Source organism: Delphinus delphis, chromosome 8, assembly GCF_949987515.2.
Source record: "Delphinus delphis chromosome 8, mDelDel1.2, whole genome shotgun sequence".
In the NCBI taxonomy this organism is placed as follows: Eukaryota; Metazoa; Chordata; class Mammalia; order Artiodactyla; family Delphinidae; genus Delphinus; species Delphinus delphis.
Window position 1 is genome coordinate 57,520,984 of NC_082690.1, and position 21,827 is coordinate 57,542,810.

A 21,827-nucleotide genomic window follows, 5' to 3' on the forward strand; every position below is an offset into this window, starting at 1 on the left:
GAGGGTGCATTCTGGTGGCTTTAGCCCAAAGGGGGTCACTGTGACCGGTAGGCCCAGGGTAAGGGGGCAGGAGGGGGTCATGGGTAGAGGTGGACAGAGTGAGGGTGCAGAGGAGGAGAAAACCAGTTGTGGGGGCCATGGACCATTCGCTCAGTCTGAGCCAATGGGGGCTACCAGCCCGGTGGACCAGAGGCTGCTGGGCCCTCCCATCCGGGTCCCTTTGCGGATGGTGCTGGAATGTAAGGGACTTCAAGGAACACCAGGTCTGTGGGAGAATCTGGCAGTCAAGTCATGGCCACTGCCCTTGAAGGGTATTCGCATCAGCTCTGGAAATAAGTCCCTCATCTAAGCATGAGGACTTTTCACGTGAGGAGCACTTTCTAAAAGGCAGACTCAGGAGGACAGGGCTGGCTCGACACCCAGCTGATCCTCAGCGAGGAGAGGCGACCTGCACGGGTGGCCTGGGCCCCACCAAAGGGAGCTGGTGGGCAGGGAGTCGGCAGACAGGCATGGCCCAAAATTTTCGGGGCCCAGGACAAAAATACAAACAGAGGCATGCAGTATATGTTTGTCAGATATTGGAAGGTTACAAAACAAACCAAGAAACTACTAAATAAGATAGTTTCATTTTCCCACCTTGTAAAGTTATGGTTTTATGTAACTGAAAGGGACAAAATATCAAGGAAGACAATTTAATTATTATTACACATCTGGGTGTTTTGTTGGTGGGCTGGTGGCATTTGGATGAGTAATAAGACATATTTCATAAAATATATTTTATTGTCTTCATTTTAGCAAGATGACTATAATTGTTATAATCAAGATTTTTCACATCATTTGGAAATTGTGTATGGATGGTTATAATCTAAGGGATCAAAAATAAAATGCAGTTGTATTTAGAGTGTATAGAATTTGAATATATTTCCATCAAAAATATAAATTGAATGTAAAGAAGGAAAATTTATATTTTCAAAAGTTGTTTTTATTCCTTGAAATTATCTAGGAAATTAAAACTATAGACATCATAATTAATGAATATCCAATTTTAAAATACCATTATTTAAATAGACATGATATAGTAATTCAAATTTTTAAAGATTTTATAAAAATTAAACTATTCATAGTTGTGATTAATGTCCATCTAGTTGCCAGTGTAAAGAATTAGTACCACATTTCATGGGACTTCCCTGGTGGTGCAGTGGTTAAGAATCCGCCTGCCAATGCAGGGGACATGGGTTTGAGCCCTGGTCTGGGAAGATCCCACATGCCACAGAGCAACTAAGCCTGTGCACCGCAACTACTGAGCCTGTGCTCTAGAGCCCACGAACCACAGCTACTGAGCCTGCGTGCCACAACTACTGAAGCCCGCATGCCTAGAGCCCATGCTCCACAACAAGAGAAGCCACCGCAATGAGAAGCCCAGGCACCGCAACAAAGAGTAGACCCGGTCGCCACAACTAGAGAAAGCCCATGCACAGCAACTAAGACCCAATGTAGCCAAAAAATAAATAAAATTTTAAAAAAAAAAGGGCTTCCCTGGTGGCGCAGTGGTTGAGAGTCCGCCTGCCATTGCAGGGGACACGGGTTCGTGCCCCGGTCTGGGAAGATCCCACATGCCGCGGAGCGGCTGGGCCCGTGAGCCATGGCTGCTGAGCCTGCGTGTCCGGAGCCTGTGCTCCGCAATGGGAGAGGCCACAACAGTGAGAGGCCCACGTACCGCAGAAAAAAAAAAAAAAAAAAAAAAAAGAATTAGTATCTCATTTCATGTTACATTAATCCAAGTAATATGAATTGTTAAATACTGTAAGATGTTCCTCAGCTGCCGTGTGCATTTATTGTGAATACCACACTAATTCATGAGTACTTTTAGAACCACAGATTGGAACAGGGAGAAAAGCCAAAAAAAAAAAAAAAAAAAAAGATGCTCAGCATTACTGGGAAGCGGATACTTTGTTATGTAAGAAGTTGTTGCTCTCTGAAAGGATTTGACAAGTTTAATTTGTCTGCCCCACAGAACATTCTTGCCACTTAGTGCCCTTCCTCCATCCCTCCCGTCCCCCCCCAGTAGCATCCTGTTTCCCTCCCTTTCCCACCCTTACCCCTGTCAGCCACTGTGCAACCCTCAGACCTTCATCTGGGCACAATCACCTTTTGTTCTTCAAACCCAAGAAATGAAGAGTTTCTTAGAGGCCTGAGCAGTGTTAGGGGAGCGGATTAGGCTTGTGGGTCCCACGGATGTTGTGTGACAGAAGCTCCTGTATGTTCTGCAATGTATTTATTTGTGAGTGTGTGTTTGTGATGTGTGGGGCTCAGGGCAGTAGCCCTTCTTCCCTGCACCTAAGCGTGTTTCAGGGGATGTCTTCTTGCCCATGAGATAGATGTCTATCCTGCGGCTAACGAGAGATAAACGACGGTGCTTACGCTAGAGCTGGAGCTTAAATCTAGGTATCGGCATACACTCATTCATCTCTTTCACATATGCTTTTGTTCATTTATTTAAAACCTATATTCACGTCCTCCAATCCTTTATTTCATCGTGGAATGCCAGGCTATAGCAGTCTTGTAGTGCGGCCCCGTGATCCTACAGACGAGGGAATTGAGGCTCAGAGAGGGGCACTGATGTACGTAAGATCACACAGCAGAGAAGCCCTCTGGCTGGGTTTCACAATGCAGACGATGGGTGTGGCTTTTGAGTTTCAGGTAGAATCTGAATATGTGTCGCTAGGTCCCAATCAGCTTCCCTTCCTTCACCAGACTCTGTCACCGAGGCACCTGCCCTGGGGAGCTCCTGGGGATGGGGGTCAGGGGTTCTGCCTGAAGAGCCACTTCCTGTTTGGGGCCAAGCACTTCCTTCAAGTGACTCATAAGCTCCCACTGGCCCCATCCTGGGAAGCCAAGGTGGGGATAGAGATGGGACCCGGCCGCATCCCGCCCTGCCTGGTACCCAGGCTGGGTGATCCTGAGACGGAACAGTGCCACAGACTGGATGTAAGAGCTGGGCAATGGAAGGAGGATGCTAGACTGTTCTCGCCCAGCCTGGCAGGCAGGGCTCTGAGAGTGCAGGGGAATTGGGGCCACGGTGGGCATGAGGGCAGCGTCCACATCCAGCCACTCCCACACACATCTGGTTTCTAGGGTAGCTGCTGCCCAGGTGGGGGCCGACAGCAGAGCTGGGTCCCCCTCAGGGGGAACTTGTGATGCTTTTTCTTCCTTGCAGGGCAGTGAGGTGTGATGGAAAGAGCAGTAGGCTGGGGGTCATGGACTTGAATTTCCGACACCAACTTTCTGGTGACCTTGTCAGTTCCCAGCCGCTCTCCGGGCTTCGGTATCCATGTCTGTCTAATGGCGGAGGGCTTGCTGGCTGTGACATGTGGCAAGTTATTATTACAGGATTTCCATTAAGAGATTTGTGTTTGAATTCTGGCTCTGCCACCTTGCTGAATGTGTCCATCTCTCAGAGACTCCATTAAAAAATTTGAAATAATCATCATCACTTTAAGCATTTTACATAATTTAATTCTCACATCAACCCTATGGGGTAGGTTTTATTATTATAATTATTGTTTTATACATAAGGAGATTGGGGCACAGAGAGGTTAAGTAACTTGCCCAAGGTCACACAGTAAGAGCCAAGATCCTAACTTAGGCAGTTTGACCCCAGTGTCCATGCCATTAACAACTATGTTCTTGCTACTCAAACTGTGGTCCCTGGACCTGCAGCAAGGTATCACCCAGGAGCTTGTAAAAAAATGTAGAATCTCAGACCCCAGCCTAGACCTACTGAGTTGGACTGCCTTTTAACAAGATCTCTAGGTGATTTGTTTGAGAAGCCCTGCTCTATTTATTTATTTTTTACATCTTTATTGGAGTATAATTGTTTTACAGTGGTGTGTTAGTTTCTGCTTTACAACAAAGTGAATCAGTCATACATACACATATGTTCCTATATCTCTTCCCTCTTGCGTCTCCCTCCCTCCCACCCTCCCTATCCCACCCCTCCAGGCGGTCACAAAGCACCGAGCTGATCTCCCTGTGCTATGCGGCTGCTTCCCACTAGCTATCTACCTTACGTTTGGTAGCGTATATATGTCCGTATATATGTCCATGCCTCTCTCTCGCTTTGTCACAGCTTACCCTTCCCCCTCCCCATATCCTCAAGTCCATTCTCTAGTAGGTCTGTGTCTTTATTCCTGTCTTACCCTTAGGTTCTTCATGACTTTTTTTTTCTTATATTCCATATATATGTGTTAGCATACGGTATTTGTCTTTCTCTTTCTGACTTACCTCACTCTGTATGACAGACTCTAGGTCTATCCACCTCATTACAAATAGCTCAATTTCGTTTCCTTTTATGGCTGAGTAACATTCCATTGTATACATGTGCCACATCTTCTTTATCCATTCATCCGATGATGGACACTTAGCCCTGCTCTATTTCTATTCCCTCTGTCACTTAGGCCTTAGGATCGTTGTGGGAGATGAAGAAAATAAGTGTTTCATAAACTGTAAAGTGCAGTGCATTCAGGGCTCTGTGAGAAACCTGGGGACTGCAAGTGGAGGGAGGCAGGGCTGGGGGTGCCCCAGGAGTCCATCTCTCAGTAGCTGGATGTCATTTCCAAGCTTCTGTGAGTCCACCTCTATCCCCCTCCCATCCAAGGCTGAGTCTTGTTTGTATTTCTTGCTGGTATGAGGCTCCAGGGCCCGATCAGATTGGAGAAGGTTCTTATGTCGGAATGGGATTGGGCTGGACACCAGGCCTGAGCCACCCCTGCCCTGGGTCCCACCCTGGCTCTGACTCTGACTCTCTGGGTGACATAGGCCCTGCCAGCCTCAGTGTCCCCTAGTAGGCAATGTGGCGACATCCTCCGCAGCCTGCAGTGCTGACCCAGCACCCCCTTCCCTCTCCCCCTCTCCCCTCTCCCCAAGGCCTGTCAGGACCATCTCTCCTCCCAGTTCCTGGGCAGGAGGGCTGCCCTGCCAGCTGTAGGAGCTGGTGATGGGGGAGGCGGGGCATGAGTCAGAAGTCAGCCACATAATTGCGGTGCCCCAGGTCCCTCCTCCAGCCCACCCGGCCCTCCCTCAGCGGCTGCTTCAGAACAGCTGGTCTGGTGTCTGCCTCCAAAGAAGCAGGTCCCTGGGCAGCAGGAACGGGCCTCTGCCTCCCAGGAGGCAGGCATAGCCCCAGGTTTCACCCCAGGGTGGCTGGGCCTTGGATCATGTTTCTGTGGGCCCTGGTGGGGCAGGAGTGGTTCAGACCGCGGGTTGTACTGGGTTTGGGTTTGGGGCTGGTTTGGGGGCGGCGTATGTGGAGGTGCTTGTGTGGGGTCTCATAGCACACGACTGGGTCACATACGTCTCCTCGGCTCTCCCACCGGCCTGGCGGCTTCCCGAGGGCAGGGACTAGATGTGACCCATCCCTGGTCCCCATACCAAGCGTGGGGTGGGCACAGGGTGGGGGCTCACTAAGGGCTGGGTGGGAGGGGAGAAGGCAGGATGGACTGATGTGTAATCTGACTGGGTTTGTCCCCTCAGCTCTCCCGCTGAAGTGACATCACCACCTCTGTGGACAGGACCCCCCAGGAGCCCAGCTCACAGCCACTGGTGCCTTCTTCCAGGTAAAGGAAAAAGCAAGGAAGGAGGTGGGGGGAAAGGAGTTAGAGGGAAGCTGCAGAGAGCAGCCCACTGGGTTCTAGAAAGATGTTCGCTCTCTCACGGGAGCCGTACTCTACAGTTCATGGGAGAAGGCAGAGGAAACAAGGATTATTTTTCCATTTTACAAGCAAGAAAAAACAAAAACAGAAACTCTGAGTAGAGTTGTCTCTTGCTTTCTCTAGTGGACTAGGTACTTATCTAAAGCACCTCACACATATTAGATCATTCAATCCTCACAACAGCCCATGAGGTTGGTGCTATTATTATCCCCACTTTATAGATAAGGAGACTGAGGTCTAGAGGCATTAAGGAACCTGCTCGGTTAGTAAGTGGGAGAACTAGGTTTCAAACTTGGCAGGCCGGCTCTGGGTTCACATTCCTAACCCCTATGATTTACTGCCTCTCTAGAGCCAGGCGTTAAACTAAGTTTCCTTGAACTTCAGTTTGGAGGTTTAATGGGCTCCCATTTCCAGGGGAGATTTGTATTTTAAGAGAGAATCCCAGAGTGAGTGATGCTTCAGCCAAAGGAATGAATGGTAAATGGTGGAATTAGAGGCCTTGAATCATGGACTGAGCATGAACCTTCAAGGTTTACTGGACCAGCCAGCCCCTGGGACTTTCTTCCTCAGCATTCAGGCAAGGTTGGTTTTTAGAAAGGAAACCTGGAAATCTGAAAGAGGGGAAGAGAAGCTGAGGCCCCAGGTTCTCAGACTTGCCCGAGTGGCAGGGCTGCTGCTCGTCACAGAGCACTGTGATGAAGAGAGATGCAAGTGGCAGTGAGAAAGTCAGTATTCTGTGCTACATCTGAGGTCATCTTGTACTAGACCTGGAACGGATAGCAGAGGTTTCAAAAAATTGTGGGAGAAAATACTTGAGAGCTTTTTTAGTAATTTAATTTTTCCTGTAAATAGGGAAAAGGCTAATAATTATTCAGAGGCAGAATTGGGAACAGGCTCCGAAGGGGCCCTGCAATTGGGTGGTTTAAGAGGCTCTGATGGGTTCTTTCTTTCCTTCCTTTGCACATTTAACCAGCTTTTCTGACTGACATATAAACGCGTGCCTCCTTGGTGCTGGCCCAGTGCAGGAACACAGGTCCCCCGTCCAGTGATTCCTCTAGCAGGGACGGGGCCTGGGGTATCGCGTGTCCCTATCACCTGCAGGGTCGCAGATACTGTGGCTCTTCAGAAAAGCTGGGCCAAATGGATCAGAAGTCTCCGCCTGGGGAAGCTCTCAGCCTGGTGGGCAAGGCAGCCACGGAAGCAGATAATTACTGTGCACAGAAGCCTATGATCATGTCTTAAGAGCTCTGCCTGGTGATTCGAGAACAAAGGGAAGAAGCAGTGGGCTTTTGCGGGGGGATCAGACCAAGCTTTGTCCAGGGTGCATTTGTTAAGATGGTTGGGATTTGGATTGGGGGGGTAGAGTGAGGGCTCTCGTGGCAGAGGGCCCAGCATGAGCAGAGGTACGGGGGAGGGGGGAGGTTGGGAGGTGCCATGTGCTCGGAGCACAGCCACGTGAGGAGGGCCAGGGGCAGGTGAGGCTAGACAGGTAGGTGTGAGGAGAAGGAAGCAGAGAGAGATTCCTAAAATGGCAAGACCTGCTTCTCCTCCCATCCCCAGGGCCTGCCTGGGAAGCCTGTTTGTCTAATAACTGCTGTTTTACATAAATAAATAACGTAAATCATTGCTCTCCGTTCCCTCAGGGGCTAAAAACTGGGCGGAGAGGAGTCTGCTCAGTGCATGTCTCTGCCGGACTCAGCTTCCTCCTCTCCTCCTCCTCTTCAGGGCCCCCTCCTTCCAGAGACCCAGGGAGAGGCAGCGGAAAAAGCCAGCCTGGTTCCTGTGCCTGGGAGGGGCTGGGGCGTCCACCAAGGGTGAGAGGATGGTGAAAGCCTCTCCCCTGACCAGGCCCCTGGCCTGGCCCTTTGCTCACTGCAGGGAGGACCTGTCAGTGCTGGTGGGCGGAGGGGGGGCTGGGGGCAGGCCCCTCCTCTTAGGAGGGCCTTCCTTCTGTACCCCTTTAAAGAGGGAACCGCTCGGCCCTCCAGGGAGGGAGGGGCCACTGTGCCGGGGACCCAGCACTAGAGGCTGTGCAGAGGATTTCTGCAGGGAGGGGAGGCTGGATGGAATAGCTCCAGGTCTTTCCTGGTGCTGACACTTGATGACTTTCATATTCTGGAATCCAGGGTTAGTTCTAAGATCCCTGTCGGATTGTGCCAGGATTCCATGATTATGAGAGCCCTGGGGGAGGGGATTCTAAGACTCTGGTTTAGAGAGTGTGAAGGCTGTTCCCAGTGAATGCTGAGCCCAAGCTCATAGCCCTGACCTGGGGAAAGAGAGATCCAAAGAGAGGTCCTCTCTGTGCCAAGAGAACCCAAGGGCCCTGGGCAGGGTCCTGAGCCTGATCCCCGTTCAGCCTATGGCCCCAAACATGCAGATCTGTCCCCCAAGGGCCTTAACGAAGGGTGCAGCTCAGCAAACGTGTCCTGCCCTCCACCAGCCTCAACCTCCTCGTCCATAAAATGGGGATCCGGTACTTACCCGTGGAGTCGGGGCCATGCTTCAGTGAGACGATGTGTGTGGAGGCTCCTTGTACACTGCAGAGCGCTGTGAGTGTGGCTGTAATTGTAGTTGCTGTTGCTGCGACGAGACTGTCTCCTTGAAAGGAAGGGCCACATCGGATTCTCGGTGAATCTCTCTCAGGTCCCAGCAGTGCCTGGCACACAGCAGAGGCGTCTTAAACATACACTGAATGAGTAGATCGGGTATGGAACAGATCATACCAGAGGCCACGGTTCCGAGGAAGCCAGCCCTTCCCGAAGGAGAAGCAGGAAGAATCAATCCTGTAGCCCTTCCTACAGGAGGCTACAATCAAGGGCTACAATCAATCCTGTGGCCCTTCCTACAGGAGGGCAGCCCGGAGGGACAGAAGGGGACCCGCGACCGGGGTGAAGCAAGCCTGCTGGGAGTTTCTCCAGAGGAAGAGCAATGAGAAGTCTTCTGGGACAGAAGTGTTGGGTAAACAGGAGGCCCTGGCACCACGGTGGAAAGAGGTTAACAATGACCCTGATTATGGCATGATTGATTCTTTGACAGCTCCTGTAGAGCCCCAGCCCAAGCCACTGAGTAGCTTTTCCCCCAAAGAATGAGCGGCCATGACGGGGCCACCGGCCCACCAGGCCTCCTTCCCGGCACCTCCTCCCCCAGCCTCTCCCCACCGGCAGCTGCCTCAGTGACAGACTTCCTTCCTCCCTACATCTGCCTGTCTTCTCTGCTGATTTCATTAGAATCTAGGGCTTTCTCTGAGGCCCAGAGAAGCGGAGTGCCTCGCTCAGGGCCACACGGTGAGATGTAGCAGCCCACATCTCTCAGCTTAAGCCATCTGATGAGCGGGAAATGTAGTGACTCTTTGAGCGTTCCTCAAAAGCTAAGCATAGGAGGCTGTGCTGGAGAGCAGTAGGGTGGGACGTGGGATCGGATGGTCTGGGAGTGGGAGGTCCCAGAATCAGCTCTGTCCCCGCATCTCCAGCCCCAGCTCTGGGGCCAGGGATTTGTTTTGTGGATTTGGGTTTGGTCGATTATTTGGAGAAACAGCCCAGCTGGCAAGCTGCCCCGGGGGTGCCCTGCTGGAAGGTCCCCAGAGGGCTGGGAGGCTACTGTTGGAGTAGACACCCCCATCACACCCAGATGGAACCCACCCGGGACTTAACTTGCTGCTGGAGCCCTCAGCCCTGGGAGAGGCCCTGCTCACCCTCCCTGCACCACGCTTTCCCTGTGCTGTCCCCTTACCTAGAGCCCCCTTCTTTCCCCCCTTGTGTTACAAATCCTCCCTTATTTCTGAGTTCTGTTGACATCCACCCTCTCCAGGAAGCCGCCCTGCAGTGCGGCTAGAGGAAGCACAGGAGTTTTGGGTCCAGAAGAGACCCTGACCCAGGCAGGGCTGAGTTCCTAGAGGAGGAGCTGCTGCGCTGAGATGAGCAGGAGTTTTCCAGGCCTCAAGGCGGTCAGAGGATCCCAGAGCTAAGGTGGTTTCACAGGCACACCTGCATTGGGAACAGGGGATGGGCATGCAGTGAGGAAGGACCACCGGGAGGCCCTGGTCTGGCTCCAGGGCCATGTTTCCTGAGCACTGTGGGAAGGAGTCCCCACAGCCCTGTGCCTTTTACTCCTTGGGTTTCACTCTAAGTCAAGTTTGGGGTCATTGTGAGTTATCCAGGCTGTGACTACCTATACCTTGGTCCCTGTCAAAGATGGTAGAGATACCTGGACAGGGGCAGAGCCCTGGCCTGGGGTTCAGGATGACCAGGCCTCTAACCTCGTCGCAGGCCTTCCTGCAGCTTTCAACCTCGTCTTGACTGCTCCAGTGGGCGGCGGGCTCCTGACTTCCAGCCATTGGTCCTGGGAATGGAGGGGGCTCTTCCCCGCCAGACCAGGCAACGACTGTGGGATTTGTCCTTCCATCCTCCTTGAGCAACCCCACCTCTGCTTATCTCCTGAGGATGGGGAGAGAGCAGGTGGATAAAGGGTTTTTAGAAGCTGAGCGCCGAAAAGGCCCTTGGAGGTCATCCGATGTTGTTCACACCATCCCATGATACAGACGGGAAAGCTGAGACCAGAGGCTTGTGGAGGTCACCCAGCCTGCTGGTGACTGAGCGCAGCCTCAGCCCACCAGCCCCGAGTCTGGGCTAGGGTTGAGTCCCAGTGAGGGCGGCCATGGCCAAGGAGACGGGCCCGGGGGGGGGCGGCGGGGGAGGAAGGGAGAGGGCGTGGTTCCACCTCCACATGTGCACCCTGCCCTGTTCCCTGGGCCCCGGGAAGGCTGCCGGAGGAGGTCAGGTCTCCGTCTCCCCCAGCCCTGCACCCACTGTATGTGGGGGGGTCCTTTTTCCTGCCCAGAGTTCTTGGTCACACTCCATGCCCCTGCTGCCAACCAAAATATTGAACTTGGCCCTTTGCGGTGCAGTTTTCAGTGACACATGCTACAGCTGTCATGGACACGGAAGGTGGTAGAAACGTGGGCAGCAGACAGACCCTCCGTCTAGGGCTGGTGCCATGGAAAGACTAGGCTTTAAGGCAGCCCTGGTTTCAAATCCTCTCTTCTCCATGGTTAGCTGTCTGGCCTCGGGTGAATCGTGTCATCTCTCAGGCCTAGATCTATTGATCCAGCTATCTATTGATCAATTGATATAGATATTTAAATTAAATACCTATGTATTTAATTAATAGATGATTTTTTTGGTGACAGTTTTAGAAAAATTGATCGGAAAATACAGAGTTCCTACATACTCTCCTTCCCCTACCCCATGGTTTTGCCTATTATTAACGTCTTATCTTAGGGGGGTACCCTTGCTATAATTGATGAGCCAGTGTTGCTACAATACTATTAACTGAAGTCCATAGTCTACATTAGGGTTCAGTCTTTGTGTTATATATTCTGTGGGGCTTGACAAATGTATAATGACACGTATCCATCATTACAGTATCATACAGAATAGTTTCACTGCCCGAAAAATCCCCTGTGCTCCCCACCTCCAACCCCTGGCCACCGCTGATCTTTTTACCACTTCTTGGTTTTACCTTTTCCAGAATGTCATATGGTGAAATCATACAGTATGCAGCCTTTTCCCATTGGCTTCTGTCACTTAGCAATATGCTTTTGAGGTCCCTTCGTGTATTTTTATGGCTTGATAGCTCATTTCTTTTTACGGCTGAGTAATATTCCATTGTCTGGATGGACCCCAGTTTGTTCCTCCATCCACCTGGGGCCCATATTTCTAACCTGTAAAAGAAGACTGTCAAACTCTACTTTGGACAGCTCTCATCGGGAGCTGACACAGGTGCGGCGCTCGGCATGCTGCCCCACAAGCTCCCACACCACCTTCTGTCACTAGCTTCCTTCACTTAGCATGATGTTTTCGGGAGTCATTCACGGTGTAGCACGTGTCAGTATTTTTTGCAGCCTTGGGTCCTTTTTGTGTCTTTCCATCTCGTGCCCATTCCTCAGAGAGGTAAAACAAGTCTCCAAGGTCACACACAGCAAGTCAGTTGAAGGAGACCAGGCTGCGATCCAGGCACTGACACCTGGCCTGAGACTCTTCCCACTCTCAAGAAAGAGAGCAGGCCTGGGGCCTGAGGCAGCGGGGTCTGGGGGCAGTGAGGGCCGGGCACCCTGCCAGTCAGGGGAGGGACGAGGAGCCGGGAAGTGGGTGAGGTGCGTTCCCAGGGTGTAAGGATGGGCGAGGCCCCTGGAGGTGTATGCCCACCCCCTGCATCCTTCGCCCACTCCACAGCGGACCTGCACTCCGTCTCCCTCCTGACTCCCTCCTGAAGCCCCTTCCCTGTGCAAACAGGAGGCTGTGGAAGTTCGGGGCAGGGACCAGGAATTCAGACAGAAAATGAGACTTTGGGCTGAGGAGGGCCCTCAAGCATCAGGCTAAGAGGTGAGGGCTTTCTCTTGTCCCAGAGCCAGCGGGGGGTCCAGGCTGAGGATTTCTTTGGAACCTGGCTGATATCAGCAGCTCTGGGAGGTGGCTTGGAGAAGTTAACTGATGCAGGTGATGCCATTAGCCCTGGCAGGAGGGGGCAGCTGGGGAGAATCTGGTCTCTGGGGGCTTGTCCTGACCGCTCAGGGTCTGGGCAGCGGGAACATCCGAGCCTTCTCGGAAGTGTGGTCCAGGACACCCCCAGGGCTGCCCCCCCTTGCTACCCCGTGCTGGCCACTGGGGAAGTCGGAGTAACTCAGGCTATCCCCTGGGGGAGCAGGCATGTCAGTGGTGCTCCCACAGGCTGCCCAGGAAGAAGGAGGGATGCCGGGAGCCCTCTAACCAAACCTGGGGCTCAGGGGAGGCTCCCCAGAGGAGGTAACATCTGAGCGGAGACTCGAAGGGTCAGGAGGTGTTAGCCAGATGAAGGGACAGCAGGTTCTGGAGTGCTGAGGCTAGAGGAGCCAGATCCTGGTCATTTGTCTGCTAAAAACTCCCTCTGACTGCAGGTGAGACCTTGGATTGGCAGGGCAAGGCCCACCGCAGGGATTCCCCATCCAGGGGAGAGGTGAGACTGGGCCACTGCCCTGGCAGTGGCCAAGGGTGTGCTGAGAAAAGGGTCTTGAGGGATGTTAGAGGCAGGCTGGGGGTGATGAGGCGGTCACTGTGCCCATGATGGGTCTGGGTGACCCTCCTGGAGACAGCAAGGAGCCGCTGGCTATCTTGATGGCCCCAGGAGAACATGCAGAGGAAAGAAAAGAGGTTTGCCTCTCAAAGATGCCCCTGCAGTTCTGAATAGTGTGAAAATTCATGGTGGGGATGTGGGGGGAGGGAAATAGTTCCAAGAGCCACAGTCAGCTGAGTCCCCGGCTGGAGGCCTGGTGCAGGCAGCTCTACTTCCCTCTTTTCCAGATTTGAAATGGAAATTCCATTCCTGGGTGGGTTGTAGTGCTCATTCATGGGGGTGGGGGAGCAGAGGACACATGGGAATCAGTCCCAGAGTCGGGGTGGGGGTGGGGGTCCTGGGAAAGGAATGGGAGGGCAGGGCCCCTGCCTGCAGAATGCCCACCTGCCGTGCCTCAGTCACTGCAGCCATGTGCCCTCCTGGCACCGCTGCCCCTCCCCCAGCCCCCAGTCATCTGACCTTTTTTGGAAGTCAAGACAAAAGCTGAAACCAAGGCTCAGGGAAGAGCCCTGAGTGGCTCTGGCTACAGGGCAAGTCATTGGCCAAGGGAGGGTGAATCGAGGGCCCTTTCTACATATTAGCTGCTTCCTCCCTTCCGGGGGAAGTAGGGGCAGGTGTTGTGGCCCACCTGACAGCAGAGAGCCTCATCTGGGGGTTCACAGGGTGAGACGTGGTCCCTGGCTGTGGACTCTGGCCTTCTACCTCCTCTGGAAGGCTGTGAATGTGGGAGTACATATGTGAGCACACACTCCTTCCATTTTTTTTTTTTTTGGCCACACTGTTCAGCTTGTGGGATCTTAGTTCCCAGCTTAGCGATCGAACCCAGGCCCTTGGCCGTGAAAGCGCCAAGTCCTAACCACTGGACCACCAGGGAATTCCCCACACACTCCTCCTAGAGAGGAGTAAAGCTGAGAGGATCCCCTACCTGCTGACCCCACTCCTGACCTCCCCAACCCCATGGGTGCTAAGCTGACTGCAGCAGCATCGCCATCCTATACCGTCCCCCAAGCCCTGGGCTCCACACGGCTCCGAGAGCCCCCAGCAGCGGCACCATGTCCACATGTCTCCGCAGGGAGCCACGGGCACAGAGGCTGCACCAGACGCTTCCCAGCAACTAGGAGGCTCCAGGTCGGTCAGTGTGCCCAGCAAGCTCCTAACGCGCCTCCGCACTCGGACAGGAGGCTGTCATCCCTGTGCTGAGGTTAGCGCTTGGAGAGCGGGGGGAGATAGGGGGTGTTAGGCAGAGGCCCTGAGCAAGGCCCAGACGTGGAAGTAGCTGGTGGGCCTGAAGCCCGGTGCCCCTATGGTGTGGCCTCTGGGGCGTTAGAGACGGGAGCTCATCCTACAGGCCTCAGCTCAGCACTGCCTCTGGGAAGCATGCCCAGACCCTCCCTGCACCTGTTAAGTGCCCACAGCACCCTTTCCCTTCTCACCCATATGCTGCACTTACAATACCGGTTCAGGGGCCATGGTGGCCCCGTGGTTGCAGGGTCAGTAGACTTTCCCTATAAAGGGCTGGGCAGTAAGTATTTTAGGCTTTCTGAGCCATATGGACTCTGTCGTAACTCTGCAGTTATCCTTAAAGCAGCCATAGACAATACATAAATGAGTGAGTGGGCCTGCGTCCAGTAAACCTTTATTTACAGACTCTGAAATTTGACTCACGTATAATTTTCACGGATCAAAACATATTTTTGTTTTGGTTTTTCCCCCCAACTACTTAAAAAATGTAAAAACCATTCTCCTCTTGTGGGCTGTATAAAAACACGTGGCTGGAGTTCTCAGAGCTCCTGGTACGAGCTTCTTCCCTTGGGTGGATTCTTGGCTCTTCTCCCAGCATGGCCCCCAAACACAAGTCTTCACTTCCACCCCAAGCAAAGAAACCGAAGAAACCGAGACTGACTCCTGCCTCCAGGCCAGAGGAAACGTCTGCTTCTCTGAACTTGCCGAAGGAAGAAAAAGAACAGCAAGAAGCAATTGAATATATTGATGAAGCGCAGAATGAAACAGACGGACTTAACGAACAAGCCAGGGAGGAGATTGTGAAAGTAGAACAGAAATATAACAAACTCCGCCCACCATTTTTTCAGTAGAGGTCGGCACTGATTGCCAAAATCCCAGATTTTGGGGTAACAGCATTTGTTAACCGTCCACAAGTGTCTGTACTCCTTGGGGAGTACTGCGTTATTTGCAGAGGTGCTGCATTATTTGACGAGAGTCGAAGTGACAGAATTTGAAGATCTTAAATCAGGTTACAGAATAGATTTTTATTTGGATGAAAACCCTTCGAAAATAAAGTTCTCTCCAAAGAATTTCATCTGAATGAGAGTGGTGATCCACCTTCAAAGTCCACTGAAATCAAAAGGAAATCCGGAAAGGATTTGACAAAATGTTCAAGTCAAACGTAGAATAAAGCCAGCAGGAAGAGACGGCATGAGGAACCAGAAAGCTTCTTCACCTGGTTTACTGACCATTCTGATGCTGGTGCAGATGAGTTAGGAGAGGTCATCAAAGATGATATTTGGGGCTTCCCTGGTTGCGCAGTGGTTGAGAGTCCGCCTGCCGATGCAGGGGACACGGGTTCGTGCCCCGGTCCGGGAAGATCCCACATGCCGCGGAGCGGCTGGGCCTGTGGGCCATGGCCGCTGAGCCTGCGCGTCCGGAGCCTGTGCTCCGCAACGGGAGAGGCCACAACAGTGAGAGGCCCGCGTACCGCAAAAAAAAAAAAAAAAAAAAATGATATTTTGGCCAAATCCATTATAGTACTACTTGATTCCGGACATGGATGATGAGGAAGCGGAAGGAGAAGAAGATGATGGTGATGATGAAGAGGAAGAAGGATTAGAAGATATTGATGAAGAAGGGGATGAGGATGAAGGTGATGAAGATGATGATGGGGAGGGAGGAGAGGAAGATGAAGGGGAAGATGACTAATGGAACACTGATGGATTCCAACCTTCCTTTTTAAATTTTCTCCAGTCCCTGGGAGCAAGTTACAGTCTTTTTTTCTCTTTTTTCTCCTCCTCTTGTGCTCAGTCGCCCTGTGTTTGAGGTCTCATTTCTCCTTTATACCATGGCTCACAACTTATTTTGGGGAGAAATACCTTGAGCAGAATTCAGTGGGAAAAGAATCTCTACCCCTTTCTGTTCCAAATTCATTTTTATCCCTTCCTGTCTCAAAAAACCTTTATGGAATCAACACCACCATGCTCTGTGGGAAAAAAAAAAAAAACCTTCTGCTCCCTTAGCTCTGCTGGAAGCTGGAGGGTGCTAGGCCCCTGTGTATTAGTGCATAGAATTCTAGCTTTTTCCCTCCTGTCTCTGTATATTGGGCTCAGAGATTACACTGTGTCTCTATGTGAATGTGGACAGTTAGCATTTACCAACATGCATCTGTCTACTTTCTCTTGTTTAAAAAAAGAAAAAAAAACTTAAAAAAATGAGGTTATAGAAGGTCAGCAAAGGTGGGTTTGAGACGTTTGGGTGGGTTAAGTGGGCATTTTGACAACATGGCTTCTCCTTTGGCATGTTTAATTGTGATGTTTAACGGACATCCTTGCAGTTTAAGAGGACACTTTTAAAATAAAGTTCTCTCCTAATGATGACTTGAGCCCTGCCACTCGATGGGAGAAGCAGCAGAACCTGTAGGATCTTATTTGCAATTGACATTCACTATTGTAATTTTGTTCCTGTTTATTTTTAAATTTTTGTTTCACTGCAAAGGGACGATGATGCTCAGTTTTAAACCTGAAAATTATACAAGTTGCTTTGTCACAATAAAACTAAATGTGTACACACACACACACACACACACACACACACAATATGTGGCTGGTTGGATCTGGCTGTGAGTTGTAGTTTGCCAACCCCTGGGTTAGAACAAGGAGCCAGACTGCCAGGCTCTGCTGTGTGACCTTTGACAAATGGCTAAACATTTCTGTGCTTCAGAATTCTCATCTGTAAAATGGGGATGATAATGATAACACTTGGAGAAAGTAAGATTGTACAACAGCTTTGGAAGACAGCTTTTGGCAGTTCTTCAAAAAGTCAAACATAGAGTTACCGTATGACCCAGCAATCCCATCCCAAAGTATTACTCAAGAGAAATGAAAATATACATTCCCACAAAAACTTGTTCACAGCAGAGTTATTCATAACAACCAAAAAGGGGTAACAACCCAAGTGTCTACCAACTGGTGAGTGGATCAAATGGTATAGCTATACAATCAGATAATTTTCAGTCATAATAAGAAATGCAGTACTGATTCACGCTATAACATGGATGAACCTTGAAAACATTAAGTGAAAAAAGCAAGACGCACAAGACCATATATCATATGATTCCATTTATGTGAAGTGTCCAGAATGGGCAAATCCGTGGAGACAGAAAGTAGGTTAGGTTGCTTGGGGCTGGGGGGTGGGAGTGGGGGAGTGACTGCTAATAGGTATGGGGATTTTTGTTGGATGATTAGGTCATGGGTGGGTGGCAGGGGACTGTCCTAGGGGACTTGCAAGGATGGGCCTCTGACTCCGAGAGAGACAAGGACCCACGGCAGGGCTCTGAGCAGAGGCTGACCCTCCCTGACCTAGACTACAGGGACACCTGCTGTGCTGGGGCCAGGTCCCCACCCCTCCCCTGCCTCACAGTACTTTGTTTCCTCCCCCAGGACCAGCCGGGGGCCTCCATGGGCTCCTGAGGGCCGGGCGCCAGGGCCGCGGGCGCGAGCATGGTGAGACACCAGCCCCTGCAGTACTATGAGCCGCAGCTCTGCCTCTCCTGCCTCACCGGCATCTACGGCTGCCGCTGGAAGCGCTACCAGCGCTCTCACGATGACACCACACCGGTGAGCTGTGCTGGGATGCGGCCAAAGGACCCAGGGAGCCCCAGGGCCTGGGGGAGGGGTCTCAGCTTTGACACCCTGCTGTGTGGCTCTGGACAGGCCAATGCCCTTTCTGGGTTTCAGTTTCTCCTTCTGTAAAATGGGCCTATGGAAATTCCCAAATCTACCTGACTAGGTGGGCAAGGAACATGGGTGTAGCCAGTTGTTGACTCCCCTCTGACAGTGTGGGGTGTGGGCTGCTCCAAGAGGGTGGGGTCCCCCAAGGTGAGTAGAAGTTCTCAGCTTCCTGGCAGATCCTGATGGGCAGGTAAGCAGACGGGTGGCTCTTCAAGGGGAGGGTGAAGAGCTGGGCCAGGCCATCCTGGAGCCTGGGAGCTGGCAGGGCCATGGCCTGGCACCAGGGCCCAATCACCTGAGCCACAAGCCTGCCAGGGCTGGCAGCAGGTGCTCAGCTGGATAAAGAAAGCCTCCCTTAGTGTCCGGCTCCCCAAGCCAAACCCCAGGCCACACTTCCGTCCCTGGGGCACCATCAGCCATTGGATCTAGTTTCTTCTCTGAAGGAACCCAATTCCTTCAGGAGGGAACAGAGAGAGAGATAAATGGTGTTTATCTAAAAGCTTTGCTGCCTGGAAAACAACTTTCTCCTCCCTCCTGCTTGTCTGAACAAAGAGGCCAGCCTCCAAATTCAGCCAGCCCCAACACGGGCTGGAGTGGCCGGGGCGGAGGTCAGAGGCCAAGCATCACCAGACTACATCTGGATGTGGAGGTTGGGGGAGCTTGTCCACCTCCCTGCCCTCCCTCTCTGCCTGTGCTGGTAGGGACAGAGGGACAGAGCACTCGACTGAGTCGGGAGCCTGTTCTCATGACCCCCAAATGGTAAGCAGCAGGTACCACCTGTGGGTACCTGGCCTGAGTCATTGCCGTGTACCCACTCTAGCACACAGGAGGCAACATGCCCAACTGAGGCAAGGGAGAGGAGGGACCTGCCCAGGGCAGCCTGTCCGTCCCATGTGCTGTGCTCCGAGCTCCATTCTCCCCTGAGGCAGCGGAAGGAAGTCAGCAGGGCCTCCACGTGTCGGGAGGGCAGGAGCTCGCGGTCCGCTGACACCCAGGTGTCTGTCTGTGTGCCGGGCGCTGAGCTGAGCACTGACACGTGGCCACCCCTGTTGCTCCCAAGCCCGTGAGCTAGATGTCATCGCCACCGCTTCACATGCGGAAACAGAAGCCAAGGACGTCCGTGACCAGGACAAGGTCACGCAGCTAGAGAGGGGCAGAGCTCGGATCTGGCCCTGCACGGTGTCCAGCGCTCTCGGTGGGGGTGGCATGGGAAGACTGCTGAGGCTGAGGAAGGGAGGAGAAGGATGGCTGAGCTCCCAAGCAGGAAGCCCTTAGCCGTCGGAAGAGACACTGGAGGAAGGCGGCTCTCTCCCAGGGCACCTCACACCTCTTGGTGGGCCCAGGGCCAGCCAGTTCCAGGCTGTGGAGTCAGGAAGTGATGGGTCTTGGCTGTGGCCCGCCCAGGGCCCAGGCTAGAGGAAGTGGTGGGTTGAGGCCAGTTTTGAGTTGACTGGGGGCCCAAGCGGCATAGGCTCTGCAAATGCCAAGGCCTGAGGTGCCAGGTATGGGGCAATGGCCGGAGGCTGCAGGCCACAGCCTGGGAGAGGCTGGGAGAGGAGAGAGGGTTTTGCAGCAACTCTGGGTGGCAGGGCCTCTGCAGAAAGGGCTGAGCTCACCTCAGGCAACCCGCACCTCGCAGCTGAGGATGAGCGGGCGGCCCACCCCGGCCCTTAACTCAGCTCCACTCCCGCTTCCTCTCCCACTTCCTGGGTTCCAGCCTCCGCGGGCTCACCCTTCTCTCCCTGGCTCTCCTCTCTTCTCTTTTCTCTCCCCAGTCCCTCCCCAGACAGCTGGGCCAGAACCGTGATGGGGGCTGGGCTCCTGGCCTGACACAGTGAAAGCAACAGCAATCTGGTGTCTCAAAGTCAGGGCTGGTGCAGAGAAGCTGCTCTGTAAATTTTGCTGAACAAATAGAGGCCCAGAGTGAGCTCTGGGAGCGCAGGTTGGGGAGTGAAAGGAGAGCCCCTCGGGCCTGGAGAGGCCTCGGCCAGGGGGAGCGGGCCCAGCTTTGGGCCTGTGCCTTTCCTCATCCCCACCTTCCCCTCCTCCTTTGGGCATCCCCTTACCCCTCCACCCCCCATGCCCCCACCAGGCACTGCCTCCGCTCAGGACCTCTTGGGGGAGCCTCTTGTGTCTCCCAAGTCAGGGAAGCCTAGGGTCAAGTTCTTCAGTGAAGCTGAACCCCTCTGGGCCTCTTCTGTGCAGTGAGGTGACACACAGGTGGTGAGTCACAGAAGCACTCATCCTCAGGCTGGGAACAAAGTGTGAGAGTAACAGTTAATGTTTATTGAGCACCTATTGTATGCGGGGAGCTTATGGCTTACAGGCATTGCCCTGTTGATTGTTCTAACACCCTGTTGGGGCATATTTAATTGTTATGCCCTGTTTATGGATGGGGAAATCAAGGCTTGAAGCCCCATCCGTGATAGATTTGCAGCAAGAGCGTCAGGAAGTTGGAGGCTGCCAGGAAGACAGGCGGGTTTTAAGTCTGGGTGTGTTTATTTATTTATTTATTTTAATTAATTAATTTTGGGGGTGGCATTGGGTCTTCGTTGCTGCGCGCGGGCTTTCTCTCGTTGCGGCGAGCTGGGGCTACTCTTCGTTGTGGTGCACGGGCTTCTCGTTGTGGTGGCTTCTCTTGTTGCGGAACATGGGCTCTAGGTGTGCGGGCTTCAGTAGTTGTGGCACGTGGGCTCAGTAGTTGTGGCGCACGGGCTTAGTTGCTCCGCGGCATGTGAGGTCTTCCTGGACCAGGTATCGAACCTGTGTCCCCATCATTGGCAGGCAGATTCTTAACCACTGAGCCACCAGGGAAGCCCCAAGTCTGGGTGTGTTTAAAGAAGAAAGGCAGGACGGGGAGGAGGACTTGGGAAGTTGCCTGACAGAGAGAAGAGCAGGGACCGGGAGCATTTGGGACAAGTTGGGGAATGGCTTGAATGCCAGGCTAGGCACCCTCAGTGCTTCACTGGTTAAGAGCTGGCCCCGCGGTACTGGACGGGGATCCTGGGGAGGGAAGAGGGGTGCAGGGAGCCTGGGAAGGAGCCCCCGCCCCGCTGCTCTCCATCCAGGTTGGCCTCCTTCCTTCCTGCCCCTCCCCGCCCCTCACATTCCCATCTCCTCCAACCCTCTGCTCACACTGTCCCCTCCCCCCAGGACACACACTTGACAAATAAGGAAACAGGAAACTGAGGACCAGAGGGATGAAATGACGTCCTCTCCTGCCCCCCAACACCGAGGAAGTGGAGGAGCCTGGCAGCAGAAGGCTGGCTCGCTCGACAGCTAGGAAGCGGAAGCAAAAGCTTTTTATAACTGGGGATAATTAATTGGTTGTTGTCTGTGACTCATTACTCTAATATTGCCAATTAAGGATGGGGCAGGACAGAAGGCGGCTCTCAGGCCATCCCCACAGGGGGCCCTGAAGACTCTGCATTTGTGGGAGGCAGCACAGTGTCAAAACCAGCTTCTTTGTAGCAGGAGGGATATAGGTCAGATGCCTGGAGGAACTTCCAGCCCGAGACGTTGAAGGAGACAGTCAACTCTCTCGCACTTCTATGGTATGTTTGCCTTTTGAAGGGTGTTTTAAGCTTCCTTTGACCCCCTCTGTCTTATGGACGGGGCTCCAGGAAGAGGAAGTGATTTATTCAAGCCTAGGAGTTGAAGGCACGGCTTGCACTGCGTCTGCTTGCACCCCCAGTCCCGTGCCCTCTCCCCCGTTCCACACCAAACAGTCTTGCCTGGGATGTGTTGGTTACTTACTCAATCAACAAACCTGTCCTGATACCTGCCCTGAGTCCAGGGGTCAAAGGTATATCAAACCTGGTTCCTCCCTCCCTTGAAGGGCTCCTAAGTGGGTGGGGAGCAGATCAGAACAGACCTCCAGACCACCCAGGGTGATCACTGCCGGGGCCCAGGGACACCGCAGGCAGGAAAGCTTGCCTGAGCTGCTGTCAGAGAAAGTTAGCACATCATGTCATGCCAGAGTGGGGAAGGTCGGGGAGCTGCATGTTACAAGAGTGTCTTGTGTTTGGGAACTGAAAGCGATTTGGCCCAG

The 21,827-nt window shown here is 52.9% G+C and overlaps 1 protein-coding gene and 1 pseudogene across 1 annotated transcript in view; both read left to right on the forward strand.

Moving 5' to 3' along the window:
* The window catches only part of GDPD5 (glycerophosphodiester phosphodiesterase domain containing 5), a 90,200-nt gene that overhangs the window by 29,364 nt on the left and 39,009 nt on the right, over positions 1 to 21,827 (forward strand). The window contains exons 2-3 of the mRNA XM_060018258.1: positions 5,533 to 5,615; positions 17,486 to 17,662. Of these exons, the coding sequence (XP_059874241.1) occupies positions 17,546 to 17,662 (117 nt within the window). The 5' untranslated portion in view covers positions 5,533 to 5,615; positions 17,486 to 17,545. The remainder of the gene's footprint in view (positions 1 to 5,532; positions 5,616 to 17,485; positions 17,663 to 21,827) is intronic.
* LOC132430245 (protein SET-like) lies at positions 14,447 to 15,752 on the forward strand (annotated as a pseudogene).